At 43.0% G+C, this 23,315-nt stretch overlaps 2 protein-coding genes and 1 long non-coding RNA gene across 7 annotated transcripts; all 3 read left to right on the plus strand.

Moving 5' to 3' along the window:
- The first annotated feature begins 100 nt into the window (after positions 1–100).
- LOC146252118 (uncharacterized) lies at positions 101–4,784 on the plus strand. 2 transcript variants are annotated; one of them, XM_084679164.1, is made up of 5 exons: positions 101–628; positions 1,803–2,287; positions 2,448–2,610; positions 3,146–3,689; positions 3,846–4,784. In XM_084679164.1, the coding sequence occupies exons 1-5, from the start codon at positions 347–349 to the stop codon at positions 3,848–3,850; spliced, it is 1,479 nt and encodes a 492-aa protein (XP_084535290.1). In that variant the 5' UTR covers positions 101–346; the 3' UTR covers positions 3,851–4,784. The 2 variants fall into 2 exon arrangements, with proteins under 2 accessions (XP_084535290.1, XP_084535291.1); XM_084679165.1 differs by having other exon boundaries at positions 2,448–2,514.
- A 2,418-nt stretch (positions 4,785–7,202) lies between these two features.
- LOC146252119 (uncharacterized) lies at positions 7,203–7,789 on the plus strand. Its single transcript, XR_014732052.1, has 3 exons — positions 7,203–7,339; positions 7,450–7,579; positions 7,716–7,789. It is a non-coding gene; the product is annotated as an uncharacterized LOC146252119 (long non-coding RNA).
- Positions 7,790–11,577: 3,788 nt separating this feature from the next.
- Positions 11,578–21,109, plus strand: ppp1r12b (protein phosphatase 1, regulatory subunit 12B). Of its 4 annotated transcripts, XM_084680081.1 has the most exons (8): positions 11,578–12,365; positions 15,618–15,634; positions 15,754–15,886; positions 16,042–16,146; positions 16,233–16,283; positions 16,514–16,564; positions 17,233–17,322; positions 19,867–21,109. In XM_084680081.1, exons 1-7 carry the CDS (start codon positions 12,264–12,266, stop codon positions 17,272–17,274), a joined length of 501 nt encoding a protein of 166 aa, XP_084536207.1. In that variant the 5' UTR covers positions 11,578–12,263; the 3' UTR covers positions 17,275–17,322; positions 19,867–21,109. The 4 variants fall into 4 exon arrangements, with proteins under 4 accessions (XP_084536207.1, XP_084536208.1, XP_084536204.1 ...); XM_084680082.1 differs by lacking the exon at positions 17,233–17,322 and having other exon boundaries at positions 18,475–21,109; XM_084680078.1 differs by lacking the exon at positions 17,233–17,322 and having other exon boundaries at positions 11,579–12,365.
- Positions 21,110–23,315: the final 2,206 nt, after the last annotated feature.

Consider the following 23,315-nt stretch of genomic DNA (forward strand, 5'->3'; position numbering starts at 1 on the left):
ACGTGTGGGCTTTCCAAACTGCACACATGGTACAAAGAAACCAGCCACTCACGGTCCTGGAACGCCCCCTTACCCTGTGCTTCTCTTCCTGGAAAAGGGTACCACATCCACGCCTTTATCCTTTCTCCTCTGCACAGTCTGCAGCCCAACCCCCTTCCACATGAACTTGCTTTTTAGGCTACTTTCTAATAGCCGATTGAATGAGGAACCCTTAACGCGGGGTATCAATTATTAGTGAGAAATTGAATAGGACTCGTCATAATAATTCACTGTATGCGTTCTTGCAAATATTTTTAACAATCGGTTTGATAAATACCGCTCTGGCCTGTTGGAACATTGTGTGAAAATGACAGCAAAGCATCGGGGAAAAGGAAAAAACAACCATAAAAATGAAGAGAACTCTTTCAGACACGAAGTCCTGGAGTCGGAGGCGCGTGGTGGAGGCCATCACTACACACTTTTGTTCATTTTATTTCTAATGATTGTAATCGGGGGTGCTACCGCAACATGGTTCTGTGTCCAGCAGCACCAAACTATAACCTACTTAGCAGACAACCTCATGGGCATGCAGATGAAGATAGTGAAGTTACAGTCCTTCCAGGAAGAAATCCGACAGTCAAGTAACAAGGTATGCATTTAGTCAGTTTGGCTTGATAATTTCCAATTCCTGAATAGAAACGATGCATGTTATACATGCTGTTATGAAGCATTAGGTTTCCATGCGTCAGCAAATATCTCTAAATTCCATTGACTTATTTCTCTTCATCACGAGCAAAGAATATTTTGCTTAAGGACACCCTGCCTTGTTTTGTATAATCAGCCATGGTCCCCCTCTAATAATTGTATACTATGTTGCAAATTACCCTGTATACATTGAATTACAGAAATGTTACACAGTTTTGGTCCTATGTTGGACTGTTTTATTCAAGTTAAGACGGTCAGTTAAAGTGAATTTAAAATGATGCTATTTTAAACCACTTGACAAGGTGAAGCAGCTGTTGGCATTTGTAATGAGGATTATGCAGTACTTGTCCTTTAACACTGCGTCAAGAATTGTAGAACTGGACCCACTAAATGAAGAGTAGCCACATGAACACGAATGAGAGAGATCTTTCAATTTTTTTTAAAATAAGGTTGTATTTCAGTTTATACTTTGGCAGTTTAGTGGCACGCCTGTTGGTGTTACTAAATTTAAAAAGCCAGTTGTGTGCTGCAGTTTTAAATAGACTAACCATTTGATATTGTTGACCTCAGTTTTGAGGTCTTCCTATTCCCATAGTTTGGAATTCAGGTGAACGTTTATAGCTTAAACTTGTGTGACTCATTTTGAAAGTTGGAGAATGGAGGCACTACTGCTACATTAGCTCACTGTTGGCAACTGTTATTTGACTCATTCAGATTTTGGACAGGTCATTCTATATTTTACTGGCCCAAATCGTTTTGGGGTTTTCTGTACAATCATACTTCAGACCCAGTCAGGACTGTACTTAACTGTAAATGTCACATAGAATGGGTAATGGGATTCAGGTGGCTGAGCGGTTAGGGAATCGGGCTCGTAATCAGAAGGTTGCCGGTTTGATTCCCGGCCGTGCAAATTATGTTGTGTCCTTGGGCAAGGCACTTCACCCTACTTGCCTCGGGGGAATGTCCCTGTACTTACTGTAAGTCGCTCTGGATAAGAGCGTATGCTATATGACTAAATGTAATGTAAATGTCAAAATGTAATGTTCAAGTCAAAGTTGTGATAGGCTTGATGTTGTGGGATGACCACTCATTGTGAGAAAATATTTTTCTTTCTTCAGCAAAGCTCTGAGAGCATTGAGCTCCGCCTGAATGCCCTGGAAGAGTCCTATGCATTGGCACAGAAGCAAGTGGGCATGGCCATGGCCACGGCCGAGCAACTGAAGACCTCTGACCTCCCTGCCCAGGTTCTCTCTCTCCACACTGAGATGAAGGCCCGTCTGTCTGAGATGCAGCAGGCCACAGTGTCTATGGAGCAGCTGACCCAGCTCCAGGACCTGCTCAAGGGGAAGAGTGAAGAGTTCCAGGCTGTCAGGCTGGATGTGGAGAGTCTGTCGGGGATGAGCGATGAGCTGGCCCAGAGTGTGGAGGCCCTGACAGGCAACCTGGCCTCTGCCGAGTCCAAGCTGGATGAAAGAGTTGAGCTGGTGGACACTCTGAGCTCCAGCCTGGACGGCCAGGCTTCTGAGCTCTTTCTACTAAAGGAGCAACTGGCCAATCACCAGGCTCAGCTGGAGGCCAGTACACTGGAGATTGCAAACTTCAGGTTTGTGTTTTGAGATTTTCCCTTATGCATCACTTTTCTTGAAGTTGACATTGTCCTGGCTTTAAACTTGTATCCTTATAAAGAGAAGGGACAGGTTGCTGCTGTCCTCTGTCTGTGGCAGTATTTGTGTAATTGCACCCGGCTGCTGCGTGTGTTTCAGAGAGCTTCTAGAAGTGCAACATTCCCAGTGGGCCCAGCTGGCTGGTGTGCAGGACCAGCTCAGTACGGTACGTCCCAGTGTGCAGGAGCAGAGCTCAGCTGCCCAAAGCCTCCAGTCTGAACTCAGGGCTCAGCTGGAGAACATCCAGAAACAGGTTGCTCAGGTAACATCTCTGTAATTCGCTCACTCCGTCGTAATGTTTCAGTGGGAGCGACTGGGAAAAGAGCAAGCATATACTAATGTGGGTTAAAAAATGTTTATCAGAAACGGCCTACTGCAGGTCAGTTACCAAAATATTCCCTTCTGACATCATAAGTATTCCTGCTTTGTTTCTTAGAACATTAACTGGTGTTTCTTAGTACATTAACTGTCAGTGTAGAAGAGTCTACTTTTTATCCAGAACTATATTAGTGCAGCATGTGTCCATTGAGACCCTTCATTATATTTATATCCCCTTAGTTTAAAAAAGGGCTAATTGGCTGGTGTGAATCCACAGATGTGTTCAAAGTAAATGATGTTTTACAGTGCTGCATTTTTTGACCAAATGAAAACGTAATCATGAAAATGAAATTAACACATAGTTCCATAATCCCAATGGTGTTTCCCTCATGGTATGGTTATCAAGCTCCAGTCTTGAGGGCCCATAACTCTGATATTATTATAGACCAGAAAGTCACATTGTGGTATTTCTTTTGCAGCCAGAGCCTGTAGAGCAGGTAGAAGAAGAGGCTGTTCCTGCAGCTGACACAGAATCCCAGCCAAAAGAAGCTGCTGGAGGAGAGGAGGTGCCTCATTTGGATGGGTTGCCTTTAGAACTGGAGGCCCTGGTAGCCGAGGAACAGAGTGCTCCTGCTGAGAAAGAAGTGATGGAGGTAGGAGAACTGGAGGAGGAAGAGGTGCAGGAAGAAAGAGAACTGGAGGAGGACGTTGAAGAGAAGGCAGCTCCTACAGAGGTGGAGGTGCAGGAAGAAGGAGAACTGAAGGAGGATGTGGAAGAAGAGCAGTTGGCACCTGAGGAGGAGGATGAAAAGGTGGTAGAGGAAAACATTGCTCCTATAAAAGAGGGGGACATGGCTGATCCTGCACCAGAGGAGGTATTTGAAGACGAACCGATAGTAGAAGAAAGCCTGGATCTGGAGGAACAGGAGGTGTCTGAAGGGGCGGAAGACTTAGAAGAAACCATTGAGGAAGAAGAGGAGTTAGAGCTAACTGTTGAGGAGGATGATCCTCTGGAAGAAGAATGTAAGTATTGAACATCACACACTATAGTAATGCCTTTCTGTGTACTATGGTCACTGTACAGACAAGTTACTAATACAGTATTACCCAAATACTGACCATGAATATGGTCTCTTTTCAGTAGTGTCCTGCCTAATGCCATGTTATTATATTTTGCAGATTGAATGTAATAGGAAAGGACATTCTTCCACAGTCACCAAACTCGGAAGAGAATGGACACGTTCAGTCTCCAACATGACAAATGTGAAGGCATTTTTCATGTTAAATGTGCAATACCATGTTTATCTCAGAGGGAAATCTGGTCATAAGAATTTAATCAATGTTTTAGAGTCAGAACTGTATTTTACCTCGAGAGGGCTATCAGGTTAGGCAATGACTACTGTATTCAGGGGTTACCTACCAATACTAACCTCATAAGCCTTAATCTATTTTAAAAACATGCCTTTCTAAACAACTTAAATTAAAATAGATCACTATTTTTCTGTAATTAGTCCCAGGAACAAAACTGACATGTTTTCAGACTAGATAACAGCCATAAATTGTGCCTGTCTTGATAACATGTGAATTGCTTTCCCTTTGTCATTGTCTGAAATGTGTCTGGGATTTTATTGGATTAAGGGACACAGCTATCTAAACTCTGTATCCTTTTTGTTTACACAGGCAAACAAGCCTAGAAAAAGTAGTGAAAGTGATACCTGTGAAAAAAAACTATTTCAAGTTTGACTTTAGTAGGCTGTATGAATAGTAGGGTCTAGTTGTTTAGTTTTCTTTTTGTACTGACTTTTTTCAAATTTTCTGTCTGCCAGACATGGGCATAAATACTTCAAATACTGAAGATGTTACTGATTTGGCTTGCTAGGCTCATTGGATTGGCAGAGTTTGCACTTTTGATATGATTCCATTGACTCCACTGAGCACTGGCAAACTATGAATCAATCTCAATGCAAGCATTTCATTTAAGTATTTTAAGTCTTGTCTGTATTCTTACAACACACACTGTTACTGCCAAGGATTGGGTATACTCCCAAAGTTCATCTCACTGAATTCTCTGATGTACGTTTTAGATAATAAACCGTTTCTTCTTTTTTTATCACTCAATTTAAAGTGTTGATTTCTGTCTCTGTATTAGATATGGTATTTTATTGGATTCACTTCAATCTTTTGCATAATAGGTTTTATATTTCTTTCCCTACATTAAGAATAATTGTAGCCGTGCAGCTCTGAGAGATGGTGTAACTGTGTTGGGACATGCTACGTATCCATACAGATAACATTTCAATCTGGGAATCGTCTTCGTCAAGGTCAAAACGAGCCTGACATTCAAAAAAAAGATCTGACTTGATAATTAAATTATTCATAATGATTCTTTGCTTTCATGGCTTCAAATTGTGGTCCCACTAGTCACACAGCAGCAAGGTAGCGTACATTTACTGTGGGAGAGTGAAAACGGGTCACGTTCACAGTCACATCAGTGCACAACAATGTCAAGCATGCCTTTCATGTAAGTGTGAATTTGCATACATGTGTGTCTGCAGCCATTGTTGCATGAGGGAGGACTTTGTCCTCTGGTTTTGGAGAATACTAACTCAGATTTTCCATTATTCTTAAGTGATGATCTACAGTACAGAGTAGTTATACAATATGTGTACTGAATGCAAGGACTGTCAACGATAACAGCATAATGTACTTTATTGTAGACTATTTGTAAAAAAAAAAAAAGAATTGCAAGAAATATTTAAATTTAGGAATGACTGCTATTCAATACTGATTTCCATTTTGCATGCGAGCCTTATTCCTGGTATATTCACTTCCACAAAGTTTGTGAAGAAAGCTTTCAATATGTCCTAGTGTCATGCTCTGTGTAAACTGCAGCGCTTGCATTAGTCTGCCAGACACAGGCAGTTAGGAGTGTCCTGCCTGAGAGTCTGCTGTGAATCGGCCAACTGCACAGTGCCTCGCCCTGCGCTGTTGAGGAGGAAGCATTCTCTTTATCTCAGATACAGAGTCATCCTACCCAGCGCCTCGTTACTGCAATCTCTGTGCTGGCTCAGTCTCCTAACTCCTACTGGGACCATGCAAGCTTGTCTGCCCAGGTATAGTACTGAACCTGACCCATTTATCCTCTGCACGTAAACCCTTTCTCCTAGTTACTGATGCCCTCTCATATTCTGGGCTTGTTTTCTATACTGGGTTCTGACTGGGTGCTGAGAAGAAGTGGACTTCTGCTAATTTTGACCTGAATAATGAGCATCTATTTGATAAATGTCATGTATTTCCAGAAGTTTAATTTGTATTTGTGCTCCTGTGCCTCGTAAGGGTCTATAAATAACATTTTCTATAGAGGAAATATGGAAATCTAGACAAATTACACTTTTTCTACCAAACTGCGTGTGAGGAAGTGAAGATGTGTTTTAACCGATTCCCAGTCTCTCAGGAGCTACAGTATATTTAGGATATACCATAGTGGTTTAGGTATTGCAGTAGAAGTGATGTCTTGCCAATCTTGTCGACTTAAGCTTTCTTTCCGGATGTAGAGGCTAATCAATACACAGTAAGAGCATGGCGGTGGAGGGTATAACATGAAACTCTAGCTTGACTGCTTCCTCTGCATTTCTTCTGTGTCTATGGAGACAGCAGGGACTATGTCTGCTACTGAAAGGTCATTAATTGCATACTGTCCACGCCCCAAGACATGGCTTTAGAAAGGAATATCACACTATCCAGGCCTGCAACAATGTTTCTGAACCTCAAAGTAGTTGTGGCAAACCTACTTGTTACTTGTATTATTTCCATTGCTGTATTATTATCAAGGCATCATTATTGTGTCAGTAGGGACATGGCATCAGATACGGTGCAGTAAGTAGCTCTATAAAAAGTTGATTGTGTAGACATACAGTCTGTACAGTAGTCATATGTAATCTGGAGTCAAAGCATCACCTCCCTCGGGGGGGGGGGGGAAGTAGAGTCCCTGTACTTACTGTAAGTAGCTCTGGATAAGAGTGTCTGCTAAATGTAAATGTACTGCATATACAATCTATGGTAATCTGAGCCTAGACCACCCTTCACTCTTCTCTCATGTCCTCTGTGGGAGCCCTCTCTAGTACTGGGTGTGTCAGGTGACTAGAAGTCTGCAGTCACGTCACTGGAACCTATTTATAGGGCACAGCAGTTATGCCATTCATATCTCTGTACTATACCCTGTGGTGCACACTCTCTGCTCCAGGTCATATCGCACACCAGTCAGAGATGAAGAAGCAGAATCTCAAAGGAAGGCCAGGTCTCGCCAGGCCAGGCAGACACGCAGATCAACACAGGTAAACCTGTACAGTACTTGTGCCCTCATAAAACCTTTTAAGTTCTCGTTGGTAAGTACATTCTGCTTCTTGAAGCTTGATGTTATTGTGTTGTGTTTATGAATGTCTTAATCTAAGGGGATTTCTGTTATTTAGGGGGTGACTCTGGCCGAATTGAAGGCGGCTCAGATGACCTCCAGCCTGTCACCTCTGGATAGACAGACAGAGAATGGTGGCAGACTGTCTGAGAAGCGGTATTTGAGGAGAGGGGCTCCAGAAAACAGAGAAGGCCTGCCGAGCCTGGCTCAGCCAAAGCAGTCAGAGGAGCAACATCCAACATGGAGCTGGGACATCAGTGAGGTAAAGCAAATTCAGACGCTCATCCGCTCACCATGGATTAGATGTCAATATTGTCACTGGTCGTTGTCAAGGAAGGTGTCAAACGGTAACTGTTCTTTCCCTGTGTCAAGCTGAGGAACCATGGAGCCGGACTGGAGGCCCAGACAGAGTCTCCTACAGAAGACCTCATGTCTTCTTCTACCAGTGCTTCCACTACGCCTCCACATCCCTCCAACCTCATTAACCACTTCTCCCCCAGAGGTCAGAAGCCTTGCTGTATTGTTCATTGTGCAAACAGATGTCTTTATCTCAGTCCCTTTTTCCCTAATGCTAATCCAGTCCACTGCGTCAGAAAAAAGCACATAGTGAATTTATCAACCATGTATGTGTTCTGTAGATAATGAACGGAGAGATGAAAACTTTAATCCCATTGAAGACTCCTGCAAACCTCTCCTCGCAACACAAGCTCCACACTGCCTTCACGTGGTTGGTTCTGTTTACAACACTGCAGAGGTATGTAGTACTCATGTCTGCAGAAATAAATCGGACAAACACATTTATCTGACTTATCTTAGATGTACCACTAGGTGGTGCCAACAGATATTCCTAGTATTTTTCTGAAACAAATCTCAAAACAGTTGAGCACATGCATGTCCCGTTGTGTATGCACTGTGTATTTTTACAAATCCACAATTAAATCAAAGTGTCATGCAATACTGTCCGTTTTAGGTCTTATTATAAATGACTTGTACACTAGTGTTATGTCAAATGTTAGGTCCACATCTTTGATAAGGGATCACAGATTCATGAGTATTTTCACTGTGGTGCAATGTTGACAAATGCACTGCAACCTGTTTCATTACGGATGGACTGTATATTAATGTAGTCTGTTTAGACAGTATTTATAGATTGAATGTTGGTGCTGTCATACTGGGAGAGAATCCAGGACAGACAGGACCCAAACATCCCCTGACTCCTCTCTCCCTCCACTACCACACATGGTTGGGGGATCTCAACATTCCATACCATATTGGGCAAAATGGGAAGCGTGTCTCCTGCGTCTTAGACTTGGATTTAAAAGGAGTCTTGCGCCAGAATTGTACTCTGCCCCCTCACTCCTTCTCTCTCTCCCTTTAGTGCTCTGCTCTCCCCACCTATGGGTTAGATATCTGCACCTCTTATAGACATCCCATAATATAAAACTGGGCCTCAGAATCAGAGTGTCTATTCCCAAACAAATAATTTCTGCTTCCGGAAAAAAAAAAGTCATAACATGCATGTTTGTGTGCCTGTGTGTGTGTGGAGGGAGGACGACATATAATTCCACTGAGATTGTGAACTGTTACCGCAGGCAGTCGTAGTTGAAGTGAGTCTGAGGTCAGTGCCTCCATGCTCAGATGTCATATGGTGGGATCTGACACACGGGATGGTGGGTAACATGACTCCCTCACAGCATTACAAGGGACTAAATTTGTCTACCATAATCATTCCAGAAAGCTTAGTTCCATCTGGTGGAGTCCACCCCTAAACAGTTGTGACCTGGGCTTGACTTGGGTAATAGTCTAAGCATATCCTTCTCCTCATAGCTTTTGTGTATAACACAGTCAGGTGTGGTGATATGCTGCAAAAAACTTCTCACCGCTCATAAAACTGATTAGTGATTGAGCTGCAGAGATGAACGTAGCTGACAGTCTTCTTTCTTCTTGGGGATTGCAGAATGAAGTTATCAGAAAAAGCCTCCTGTTCCCTTCAACTTATTTGTTTAAGATGAAGTGAAGTAGGAGCCATAGAGCTCAGCTGGGTTGTATGGAGAGGTGATGGAGCAGCCGGGTTGGACTGGTCCTAGTGTAGAAACTTTGAGCACACTGTGACATCAGACAGACCACATCTCCCATCTGTGAGCCTCAGCTTGTCCCCCACAAAAAAGATCTTGACAGCCCAGCGACTGTGAGACAACAGATGTTTTCTGTATCTCTATTAAGTGACCTGTTTTTGTTTACAGCAGTGTATGTGTATATGTGTGTGTGTGTGTGTGTGTGTGTGTCTATTAATAACAAAAAAAACTATATTGTGAGTTATGATTTCTGGAAAGCATGTTTTGCCAAATAATTCACCACTCTGTCGATGGAGGAACATTTTGAAGTATGTAATATACAATAAAAAGTCACAAGTGGACAAGGACAGACTTCTCCTTGCCAGTAACAATTTGGGAATAACTCCAGGCTACTGATGTAGGCCTACTTTAAACCCCACCACCCCTGCTACCCAACCGTAGTACATTGTGTCACAAACAGACAGAGGTCTTGCACGTCCTGAACTTTGTAAGGTAACTAATGTAATGCTTTTAGACATTATCTCGAGGTATGATTGGTTTTACTGTATGCAAGGTTGTGAAAAATCTTTTTAAATGTAAACACACTGGGGTTCCATACAATTATGCAGAGATGTGTATGGGACCATGTGTTTTCAGCCTATAGCCCTTCACATCTGCCAGGAGAACACATGGCAGGACACCGATGACACCAACCAAAATACGTCATAAGAGTTCATTTCAAAGAGTGTGAAAGATGAGGGGAATTCAAAGGAAGTGGAGCTAGAGCGGGAGAGGAAAGCCTGTCAGGAGATGTAGGAGAATGTTCCATATGGAAACTCATAAAATAGAGAGAGCGAGAGAAAGAGAGGGTCCAGTCATATAAGTTCGACAAAAACTGCAGCTGAAATCCAGTCTTTATAGGCCTCCTAAGGCCAGTCTCCACAGCCAGGGCCAGTACAGTTCACTGCCACAGGGAAGCCATTGGACTTCCCGATGAGCTCTCTGAAACTCAAACTCTCCACAGATGGTCTGTGAAGATGGGTGAATTTGCACAAGAACAATACACACAGGCGCACTGGAATCTCCTGTTTCAGGGCATGATGTATGTGAAACTTCTTCAGTGCTTATCTTAAACTATGGGACATAAAGATCACATAATGTATCATTGATATCGACATGACATGGCAAAAGGCAGAGCTCCTCAGCACACCCTGACTTTAAATAAAAGAGGCTCAATGTGCAGGATGAAAAGACCACCATCGGCAGAATTTGGCTTTTGTTCTATGGCTTATGCCCAATGTGTCATTATGAGAAATAATATGAATAGTTCAAAACAAAGTTGAACATAGTTAACACCATTATTCATAGTTCTCACATGTTTAAGTTTTGTGTGTTGTATCCTAAGTCTTCTGTACACAACAATATTTCCAATGCAGGTGAGTGACTGCACTAGCCCAAAAGAAGCTACTAATGACTACATGACTACTAATGAGGAAGGAGAACAAGAGCCAGACCTCTATCCTCTGAGTGGGTCAGAGCTTGGGAGTGGAGCATGAGAGCTCAGATCTGAAGTGCCAGCAGCACTCATCCTCTCTCTCTCTCTCTCTCTCTCTCTCTCTCTTTCTCTCTCTCTCTCTCTCTCTCTCTCTCTCTCTCTCTCTCTCTCTCTCTCTCTCCCTCTCTCTCTCTCTCTTTCTTTCTCTCTCTCTCTCTCTCTCTCTCTCTCTCTCTCTCTCTCTCGTTCTGTCTGTCTGTCTGTCTCTCACTCAGACACAAACACACTTTCTCTTATCGTCACTTCTCTCACTCCTACTTCTCCCTCTCCTCCTTTCTGCCCCAGTAGATGGGAAATAAGAACTCAGGAAAGCTACAGGGCTGCAAACCTCTCTATAAAAGGAAGGTACCAGCAAGCCTCTGGCCTATGCTGACTCTGAGAAGCAGGGAGGGAGAATGGTAGGGGTTATGCTTGTGTAAGATGGAGAAGAATGCACACAGCAACTTCATATTTCACTGTTCCAAAACTCCACTGGTCTCTGATTCAGGGATTGCCGACGAGATTATGTGTTAGGTAACTTAACACATAATCGTTCACGGTGATAATAAAGTTACACTTCTGATGTGTTGTCCTAAACTAGACAGTGATGTCAATGTCAAGGCTGTCCAGTGCAGCATTGCAAGTAGATTAAATAGATCAGTCTGTGTTTACTATAGATATCAATACTTACACTCTGCCAAACCCTCCTCTCCCTTAGCGTGCTATGGAGGGCAGGGTTACTTGACCACTCAGTGGTTGGTCACGACTCTTCTGGTGGCAAATATGACCCTCTCTGGGACCTCTAATTCAGCCCCCAGTTCTGGCTGCCTGCTCACAACCCCCCCCCCCTCCCCACTACCCATTCTTATCCTCGTCCACATCACTGGACAGCTTTAGCCCTGAGCCCCAGAGCCCAGAGTGGAGGCCGTACGCAGCAGAGCCTCTGGCACTGTGCCAGACAGCACTGCCAGAGCTTGAGTGAACAGGGAGAGAGAGGGGGTGAGAGGAGTGGACTGAGAGAGTTCGAGCAGGGGAGGAGAAAGAGTGAGAGGGGTAAAGAGAGAGAAGGAGATGGAGAGTGAGTTTGTATATTTAGAGGAAACATGGAAAGAGAGAGCATCGGGAACCAACCTTGCTCTGTGGACATTTGAGAACTGCTCTTATCTTAGGTGTGAGAATTCCTTTTTTTCTTTTACATAAGACAGAGAGTTTTGAGAGGGCGTGGCAAATTTTCAGTTTTATACCTCTGTATCCGAGAGAGATAGTTATTTTGTTTTCATAGTGATCTCATGATTGATTCGCAATTGGTGCTTTGGAGAAGGACAGCTAAAATCTGTGATCTTTCCAAACATAGCTGCTGTTTGCTTTCTGGACTGTGCGGCTTGACTCTCACTCTCTCTCACACACACACACACACACACACCTGTTGGTGAGGATCCCCTGTGAGTGCAGCCATGGGTGTCTGCGCAGTTGTTGCCTGAGTGGATCAGAGGATCTGTGTGTCTGAACAGCAGCTGTCTGGACATCTAAGTGGATGGTACTGTAAAGGCACAACCTGCCCATCCTGTCCCATCCTCATTCGGGTAGAGTCTGAAGAAATGTCATCCTTCTACCCACGCACCAAGGAACTGTCTCGCACTAGGAAGTCACTGTCCGAATCTCCACCCTCCTCTCCGTCACCCACCGCCAAGAACTTCAGAGTAAGATTTTGTATTTTTTCTTCACGTCCCAGAATTTTAAGCTCTTTGGGAAATGTGTTTTGTTTGCTGCTGTGCACGTTTGTGTAAGTTGTAACCTGAACTTGAAGTTGGAGTGGATGGCAGCAACATTCTAACTGATTTCAATTTGATTCAGAGCTCATTGAGCTAAATGCTCAATTTTGCCTGTTGCTTTGAGAAAGTGGTTCAGATTGGAGCTCCAGAGGCTCCTAAACACATGACCGGACATGTAACCCTGCCAACCACCTGAGTGTTTGACGACCCTTGAAGGAGAGGAGAAGAGGAGAGGAGGGGAAAACAGGGGAGGGGAGTTTCTGCCCCAGAGCATTGAGCTCTGGTGCGGCCGTGTAGTCTGGAAAATACTTTTAGATTGAAACATTCCATCTGTGATTTCCTTTTGTTGTTTTTCAGAGTGGCATTTTCACAGGGGTTGTGTTGAATAATTCTATAGTATGTGTTAACGTTTCACACTTTTGTCACTGTGTACTCTGCACAGTTGAAACAGATAGACAGTTAAAGACTGATGACTATAATGATACTATTTTCAGTTTTAATCTGGCTTGAGATATACTAGAAGCAGGTGCATAGCTCATGTAATATTGTTGGTACCTAGAGTAGAGTTGTTGAGAAACTCTTCGTATTACTGCCACACTTATGTTCATTTTATTTTCAATAACTGTCATTTATGTTTTTTTCTGCCTGCGGGGTTGAGGCATGAAGTTTCCATGATGTCAGCCTCCCCTCTTTGGCAGTATTCGCCTGAGACAAAAAGAAAGCTGTTGAAGGGCACATTGTTGTTGTGATATTTTTAGAAATTTCCTCAATGTTTCTGATGAGTTCCTGGTATATTTCAGCACACAGCTGTGGACTAGCAACAGGCCACACTATAAACAGACAAACACATCTGCCTCAGACACGATGCTAATGACATACAGTAGACAACTGGGCACATCTGGCCTGTCCTGCTAACCCTAACTCTGGAAAGTAAAAATTGAACCAGATTAGATAATTTACTTGTTTACATTTAGCCTCTACACAGTATTACTCTGAGTAATGGAAAGATATGAAGAGAAGAAAGGAAGAGGTTTGCATGATTGCAGGGAGTTTATCCCATTGGATGGAGAAGCCCTCACATTTTCCAGTGGGGTGAATCAAGAGGAAGTCCATTTAGCTCTGAGGGCATCAGGGTCTGAGAGGCTGTGAAAGAGAGTGAGGAGGAGGAGGCAGAGGAATAGAGTGGGGTCCTAGCTCCCTCAGATTAAGGACAGAGACCGATAACAACTGAAGACACAAGGTGTTTAGGAGGGATGGCAAGTTTGTACTGGATACTTGGGAGTGCTGTTAACAGAGCAGTTTCTGTAGGAGTTTAAGGTGTTTCCTTGCACAGCAGCATAGTGAGGCCCCTTCACCCCCACATGCAGACCCCTGGAGTGAGCGTTGTTGACCTGACGAGCCTCAAACCCCTGGGCCTTGTTTACAGAGAGCCCACGGTCGAGGCGCACAAACGTTAAGGGGCCGCTTCCATCAATCTGGGGCTCTGTTATTTTTACCCTGGTGGAATGTCTATGCAGGCATGTTCTATGCCTTCGATGGTTTAGTGAGCCTGAAATACAAATCCTGGTTCTCTCTCAATATATATAATCTCACAGCAACATTGGCCAGAACTTGTGAACGATGCCTTGATTTCCTCAGAAAGTATATACAGCTTACTGTTGTTGTTACTTGCTGTTTTTCTCAATAATTTCAGCAAGACTTACATTATCGAGCACTCATTGTCCACAGTTAACGAAGCCAGATGCTTCTGTAGAAGGTGAGCAGTCTGCCTATAACATTTCAGCATCCATAACCACTGTGAGACACTTGGCACTGGTTCTTGTTTTCTCTTCAAGAAACACTGAGATAAATAAATGCCTTAATCTCACATGCTTTGTGACATCAATTCTTCATGTTTGTTCACAGGGAGCTAGCGCCTCAGATTGGGTTCCAGTGTTTGACGCAGTATCAGTGTATTCAGATCAGACCACCCAGTGTTGTTTTATGAGAAGCTCCTCCTGGCTCCATCCCTGGCCCAGCTCCCTTCAAGGTCGCTGGGGTCTTTATGTCCCTCCTGGATGGAGGCTGGCGTCTAAGACATGACCACATAAGGACAGGCAGCTCTGGCTGTGCTGTATAAACAATCACGAACGGGGAAGGGAAACAACACGCACTATGCACCTTTTTTTTATGGAACTTTCAAAAGGTTTGTTGTTAGTTGATCCTCAGGAAACTGAAAATTAAGTTTCAGTGTTCTTTTTTTGGTTTCATGTCTAGATTTAGACACAATGTATACACACAGGCATATTCATTTGTATAATGTAGTGTTATTCCAACCAGGATAGGATCCCAGTGGCCATTTAACAATGCAATTCACAACCCACCTTCAGACCACAAAACAGCTCCTAATCTCCAAGAATGTAAAATGACAGAAGATCTGAACAAAGATTAGAAGCCATATTCTCCGTGTTTATTGGCCCTTAGCAGTCAGAGCTCAGTGTGTGCAGTAGAGACAGAAGGTCCGATAAGATGTGGGACTGCACAAAACTAACACCTGGCTTCATCTAGTCTGGTGAGAAGTGTTGTGTGTGGGGTACAGATCCGGTTTTGTCTAGTAGTGTTTGGAACACTTATGTTCAACCAAATGAGTGTCAGTAAGACACCTTCGGCTTTTGGCAGCCATGAAGACCCAATCAAAGCAAGAGCATGGCTCATGCCAGTTCACTATTATATCAGCAGCATGATCCCTGAGGTCATCTGTTGGACTCTTTCACCCAGTAAATAGGATCTCATTGAGACTCAGCCTCTCAGCGACATTATGTCATCTCTGCGCTCCAGGCATTTGCGTGGCAAACACCCTCTAAAAGATTAACGGGGCTTTCCGGAGAAGGTTGACCCATGTGAACCATGTCACAGCAGGGTCTGGTGAGGTATATTGCCAGCTCACTTGTGTGTGCAATCCCTTTGTTTGGAACCTGCATACCTTAACACGTATGCGTTTGTATTTTTTCTCCTTATGGAAAACTATACCCCTCTGTAGTCTCTGGTTGATACTCGTACGTATAATGCATTTTTATTCCAACCTCCTTGCTGGTTCCAAACAGTATTTCCTCTTTAATGTCATTCAAAAAGTTGTTTAAAACAATTCCTAAAATCCTTGTTTTTGTACCTTACTGATATGGCATATATTTTATTTTTCAGCATGACAGGGTATCAAGGTAAGCCTTCATTCATTGTTTTTTGTCTTGCACTCCTTTGAAGCTACAAACAAAAGAGGTTGTGTAATGAGATGTTATGAGATGGAATAGACATCGGTGGCCTGTGTTCCCTATCCAAGGTTGGACTCCAGTGGGGCAGACAGCGGCTCAGACAGACCGCTGGGGCGCACCAGCTCCTACACACGCAGGGAGACCAGGCTGGCAGCTCTCAACAAGCAGGAGGACGACACCAGTCCCAGAGACTACAAGAAGGTAGTGAAAAAGACGTCCAATGTCTTGTGTACTTAATAATACATAGATGACCTAGAAGGGGGTGAATGGCAGCACCATTTACATCTGGTCTGGAGAGAGTTTGTTGTCTCGTGTAGAGCCATGGTGTATGCATGATGGACACTGTTCTTTTGCAGATGTACGAGGAGGCTTTGACAGAGAATGAGAAGCTCAAGTCCAGGTTAGACGACAGTAAACAGGAGCTGGCCAAGATAAGAACACAGCTGGAGAAAGTCACCCAGGTAAAGTCACCCTCTCATTACTGAACCTCTAATGTCCTGAATAATAGGTGTAACAAATGACTTACTCTTAATGTCCTTTCTTGCAGAAACAGGACAGGATATCTGAAAGATCCAGTGTACTAGAATCTGAAAAAAGGGTATTTATGACTTTTTTGCTTTTATCATCATGATTGTGTTCTGGTCGATTTGATCTTTCATGGTCTTTATTAGTTTTGACACTTGACATCTACATTCTTCTTAGTCTTCTCCCTGTCCGTGTCCACGTCCCCAGACTGGAACGGCTTGAAAACAGCTTGGAAATCTGGACATCATCGTCCTAATTCACTCTATGAACTGTTGTTAAAAATCTCTCATTTCCTCACCTCAGGAAAAACAGGTTCTTGAGAAGAGAGTGACAGACATGGAGGACGAATTGAAGGTAAGGGCAGTTCATCTGCAGGAAGTGAGTGACAGACCTGATCTGAGCATCATTTTTGTCGTGCTTGACTTAGCTTGCCTGACAAACTGCATGGATAAGAGCGGCTCCAAGAGTGCATACCAGTGCTTATCCAGTGTGTCTAGCAAGGTAAATCAAGTAAACCTAAAACCTTCGATTTTTTTATTAAACGGGGCTGTATTCTGGGCAGCAATGCAGGTGAGGGTGTAGGAGGGAGGGAGAGAGAAAGTAGGTATGTGCTTTGGGCTCATTACCCTTGTGTCCTACTGGGTCCACCACTGTCTGGCTCAAAGAGGGAGGCTGTTCCGAGTCTGCTGCTCCACTCAGCACGTTGTTCTGGTGCTGGTGAACATAGTGACCTAGTTCCTGATGAATACCCAGCTCCGGCCAAAAGCAGAGGACCTGCTTTTGTTAGACATTCTTGCACTAATTGTGTGTGTATTCTGCATTTCAAAGAGAGAGAAAACACAACTATCTGGCCTAAATTGAGAGGAACTATGTCGCAAGGTTTAGATTATTGAGCACTGATGATCATTTTATCCAAAGCACCCTTAGCAAAACAAAAAAGTTATGACTGCTCTGGTCAGCAGGCTTCCCTTACTAACAATGTGGGAGAGTTTTTTGACCCCATGTTGTCATGGTTACCTCAGCAGGAAGCCCCAATGAGGTTTCGCTGTGGTTACCAGCCTTGAAAGCAGCTCCTCCCCCAGGGCGGGGGCTCAGGGGAGGGGAGGGGGATGGTGAGTGGTCGTTATGGACAAGTGATTGACACCTGCCTGTCACCTCACGTAACTCTAAAGACTTGGGCATGCACACACGTGTGAGCACGCACAAAAACACACACACAGATTAACACAGGCAAACACACCCACATGCAAAGTTAATTAGAGCATTCACATGTCTCAAGACCATGGCCACAAAACTACATGCACTTCTTTTCCTCTTTTTCCCTCTTCAGACATGTTTGACCTACATACTTTCTAGGTGCTCCTTCCGATAACAATGAAGTCTGATATGGTTAAATGTCCAAGAACATCATTAGAACATAATGAGAGCTAATTACTGTATGCCTCTCTCTGAGTTTCTCACTCTCTTGCCCTTCCTCCCTTTTTTAAAACACATTTTTACATATGATTATGGTTCTTCTGAGGTTTACGTCAACAACACAACAAACAGCTAAACCCATGCATTTTTCAGTCCCAGAAAAAAGTCAACCACTAATGGTGTCTTCAAAAATGCCTCAGGGTTGTAAGCAGCAGCTGGATCTCTTGATATCCTCCCTGAGTTCTTCATCCGGGGCCTCTTCTCCTCCTTCTTCTTTTTCTTCTTTTTCCTTTCTATCCATTCCATCTGAGCTGTGCTTATGTAGGAAGCCTCTGAGGCCTCCCTTCCAACCACGTGTGCCTTTGTGTGTTGTGGTTTTCTCCAAGGAATAGTGTCAAACCACAGACCTCTCCACAGAGGTCTACCTCAAACCCTGCCAGGGAGAGAGGGAAATGAATCATTTCCATTCCTCTAACCTATAACTTATTGGGTGGTCTTACAGAATCAGAGGCAGGTTCTTGTGAACTTATTATTCCCTTCAGCTTGACGCAAACTATGTACTATGTATGTCCTCAACCTACAGTTGTACTGGCCTAGCCTTTTCTTCTGCTGTTTTCTTTGTGTTTTTTTTCTATGATGTTTGTGTACATGTTAATGTGGTGTGTGTGTGTGTGTGTGTGATAGAGAGAAAGAGAATGTGGGTATGTTTGATTGAGAGTCTGTGTGTATGTTTGTAGCTGCTGTTATTAGATCATTGTGTACGTATGTTGTCTGTAACTGGTTCCGACTCTGCACTGGGCTCTCCCCCTACACTCTGCTTCTATCTGTATGTGTATTCCTGTGTGCAGGCCTTTCCTGCTCTGGCTCAGCTTCAGACCCTGCGGAGGGGCAACGAGCGTCTCCTGGCTGAGAACAGGGCCATGCTGCGCGTCCTCGCCCGCCTCTCTGAGCTGGCTTCCCTGCCTGAGACAGAGGACCTGTAGTCCCCCAACCCCCCAGCTCCACCTTCCTCTGTTCTGCACCCAACTCTACCTTTTCTCCAACACCGCCTCTGCCCTACTCTTCTCTTCCACTCGGTTCTCCTGCTTCTTTCTCCTTCCCCTGCTGTCCTCCTCTCAGGCAGGTCCCCTCCTCCCTCCTTCTCTCCTTCCATGTCCCACCATTGTGCCTCTCCCACTACCTCACCCTGAGTCACTCTCATAAGGCCATAAGAGGGCACCCCCCTGCGCCCTCCCTCTCTCTCAACATCATCTCGTGACCATGTCTTTCAGTCTATTTTTAGAGACATCCATGCTGCATGGTTGAAACCCCTAACAGGACTGTGGCAAGGCTTGTGCCGTCACACTTGCACTGTGCACTTCACTCGTGGTGTCAATGCAGTGTAGGTTGTTGAAAATTCATAAACATGTCCAATCTCAGCACTGGTAGCACTGGACAGTTTTTACCATGCTGTAACCGTGAATGCAGAATTAGGGATCCTTAAGAAATGGGACATTCTGGACTCTTCTGTTTGTCAGAGTTCAGTGGGAGTGGAATGTCTGAGCTCATTGGCTCTCATTCAGCATTCAGTTAGTATTAACCACTTTCTTCTGTTCCAAACATGTGCATAATAGGGTGTGTGTGTGTGTCTATGTTTCTCTCTGTAGAAGCAGGGACAAACACTGCTTGTTTCTGAGAAGCATCACCACTATGCACTGTTAAAACATCATGCAAAACCAAATACTGCTAGTGAAACGCCAAACGAGTTTTAGAGAACAGTATAAGATCCACTTTCTTCCAGGCATTTCAAAGTCTATGGAGGATAGGGGACATTTTGAAAAATATTGTGGTTATTTTTAGTCATTACTCATGCTGTGGAAGAACTGACCTAGATGTTCTTTCTTATCTTCCTTCCTTCATCATTCTCTTTCCCACTCTTTCCCATCCTCTCCCTCTCTCTTTCTTTATCCTGCTGCCTCTGTTTGTCTTCCTTACTTTCACTCACTCAGATCCACTCATCTCATTGTATGCTCACATCCAGCACTGTCCAGCTTCAATCATTTACTTCATTCATTTGTCTGGTGTTCAATTAGTGGTCACATTCCAAAAGGAAAAAAGTGTTAGAAATTGGTTGTATAAATTACTATTGACAGTTAATATGATATTCATTGTTGTTGAATATGTTTAACCATCAGTAAATGTGTTCAGTAGGCAACTACTGCTTTAACCTAATGGTATTCTGTATGCTTCTGCACCCAAAGGTCCTGACAGAGCTGAAATCTGACAACCAGAGACTGAAGGATGAGAACGGGGCTCTGATCCGAGTCATCAGCAAACTGTCCAAGTAAAGAAGAGAAGAGATCACATCCAGAAGCTCACTCACCACCTTAACATGTCACATTCATGTTCACAGTGTTACCCAGTGCTGCTCAGGTGTGTCGTGAGGAACCTTGCCCAGGTACAATCCCCAGTTCCTAGCCCCTCTTTTCTTATGGCAAAGTCATTCATTCACCCACCTTCAAAGGGTAATATGGAACAGGGGATTATTCCATGTAGGGTTTTCAGGCCTCATTCCTAGAGAATATAATGAGTGAAGGGTTCTGTTATTTTATCATGGGGTGCATAGACCAGTACTTAGATCAGTGTGTATCATGCCAACATCCCCGTGGCTTCACAAATATGTATTAGTTGCTCTATTGTGCACAGCAAATGCTTCTTCCTGTAGTATGTTTGTCATCAATGGAGTAGGGACATATAACTACTGATCAGTATTATGTTTATAAATATGTAATCGTAAAAAAAGTTCATGACAGTATTATTACAGTTTGATCTAAATAGTATTATACCTCCCTACATTGTCAAAATGGCACGTGAATTAGAATGACACAAACACAAAATACCTGATCATTGGCATGTTAGTGATCACAGGTGTTGTTGAATGTTTAGAATGTAACTAAGTTCAGCCCAATGCTACAATGTCCTTTTATAGACACTGCTTGTCTGAGCTGCTCACCAGCTTTTTCCAGATTGAAGTGTGGTTGTCAGCGTCAGAATATAAAATCTCACAGTAGTTGGATATGTTTTGGAATATTTTCGTATTTATTTGTGCATTTTGCTTATAATCGTTCTACATCCTTAGTCAGGTAAAATGTATTTTTACTTGTAATACTTTTATGTGTTTTTGTTCAATAGTGGCTTTGGAAACCAAATAGAGCTGCATGTGATCATACGAATGCTGTCTTTTATTATTGCCAGTAAAACAGGTCTGATGGCCCGGGGACCAACTCTCGGGCCCATCTGTATGTACAATATATTACATGTGCCTTCCTCAAGGACCAATACAGCTATCTCTTTACATAATGTTGTAAATAATAAGGAAAGATGCAGCTTTGTGTCTATATCAAAGCAACTACAGTGGACAATGTATTTTAAGAGAGCGTAAAGGTGAGATGCTATTGCTGTTGTTTGATCACATGCTTGATAAACTTGATAATCTGTTGAAAATGGTTGGATATGAGTACTGCCATATTTCTTAATTGTTTACTTTAATACAGATGCTTGACAAGGCACAGACAACACACAAGTCATGGTAATTAAAAGGCCTTTATTTCCTATTTGTTTCGTACAGAACTGGTAACACATATGATAAATCTGTATTGAGTTGTTTGGTTCCCTTGGTAACTTTACAAGGATCCCCAATGCTCATCCACATAAGGGCTGTGGGGAATTTGTGAGCAATGTTTTTGTGTCCAGTCAAGGGCTAAAGCATGCGATCCACAGTAGGCACAAGTACTGACATGAACACGCGCACCACGACACTAGACACGAAGAAACACAGCCAGAGGACACAACCTTAAGGTCCCCTGATGCTTAAAAAGATGAAGAGAAAGAGGAGAAAATGAAATGAAAAGAGTTTTTAGAATATTATTCTATCATGGGATATGAAATGCAGTGGACAAAAGTTGAAGAGGGAAAGGTGAAACCGTTCTGCTTGTTTGGCAGTATACATATCCATGTTGTAAACATGAAGGCCGGCATTCCACACACTTAAATTCAGCGTCATCATGGAGCTATGCGAAAATCCAGTCAGCTGGGTCCACATTAGAACAATAATGGTACAAAGACAAATAAGAGAATGGAAGAACAGTTGAAATTGTGTCTTCCATTGTTCCTATTTATTCGACAGTTAGTTCTACAGTTCTTACAGGATAGAGACAGAACACTAACAGTGATCCCATAGAATACAGAGAAGAAACAAAGAGCTACACCAGAGACAGAAGAACAGCTGGCTAGGTGATGACCTGGGCAAGGTCAGTTAGTACCAGATGTAGTTATGGAGTTTAGAAGACTGATGTACGTATTGTTCCTAGGAACCTTTCATTAAACTATGTACCTTATTACAAAAAGCCTGCAAAAACAAAGAGCCAGTGCACCATAACCCTAACATGTGAGAATCGTGCTCTAAAACCTTGTTGAAAATGAAAAATCCAGTTGAGCATAAGGTATGTGTATCAGTCAAAAAATAAGTAACAATTGTATAGAAATAATTTTCCTATTTCTTATGATTAAAACCGATTTAGATTGTTCTCACACCCACATACATGTACAACCCGGAATAAGGTAAATGTGTCCCCTGCATGCAGACACTGTGTGGTATACAGTATTAACAGAAAGTTATGGTGCTGCATTATTGCACTTTAACTGCTAACTTTATAAAGGGCCTATGCTTCATCTATTTAACACACAAACACACACAGTTCTCAGTCTCTGTCCCTCATGGAACCTATTGTCAAGTGGTCATGTGTGATTGTGGTGACCTGGGCAGTGTAAAAAGCATTGAAACAATCATTCTATGTGCTATACTTTGTTGGAATGCACCTTTATTCACAGTTGTCTCGTGATCAAGCCTATTTTGCCACTGCATAAACTGGGTTAGCATGGCTCTGAAATATATTCAGATTGCTGATGATTACCAGCAACGGTAATTAGAGATGTCTATTGGCAGTATGTTTTTGAGATACTGAAATCTTAAAGTGGATTACCACACTAGTTAGTGTATCCATTGGTCACAGTTCAATGGGATTAATTGGGATATTGGATAAATAACATCAGTGGCTTGATTATAAAATGGCAGCTATTAGGGACATTGTGGCAACATACATCACTGTATCTCTGGGTACTGTTTTTCATTGTATCCTAGATGCTTCCTATATAACGTAAATGCTTATCATGTAAGCAACAAAATTATCTAACAGTTGCTGAATCATGAGTTAGACATCAATTTCTCCCCATTCTGATACAAGTATTTTAAAAGTCAGGAGTAGCTACTGCAAACAGCATGTAAACCCAGCTGCTTAGTGAAAGCATAGTTCTATAGGAACTAGGAGGGATGTAGGCTTCGGCCATGGACACCACTTCACATCAAGGTGCTTATACCTCTATAATGCTGCAATTACTCAGTTAACATTATATTGACATTGTTACAGAGTGCTTTGAAAAGGAAGTCTTGCACTCAATCTGTGTGTAACAAAATGGTAAGAATATAGTGTTGCTCTGGTAATTGATGTGCCATTAAAGAGGTATAAGAGACACGCAAAGTGTGACATAATTTGGTCTTTGAGAACGTCGTGTTAGATAACATCCATTATCCATGATTCATACTATCAAAACAAGCGTACACAGTACTAATCACAAGACTAAAAAAATCAGC

This window comes from Hypomesus nipponensis, chromosome 18 (genome assembly GCF_054491055.1).
Source record: "Hypomesus nipponensis isolate SF chromosome 18, ASM5449105v1, whole genome shotgun sequence".
Taxonomy (NCBI): Eukaryota; Metazoa; Chordata; class Actinopteri; order Osmeriformes; family Osmeridae; genus Hypomesus; species Hypomesus nipponensis.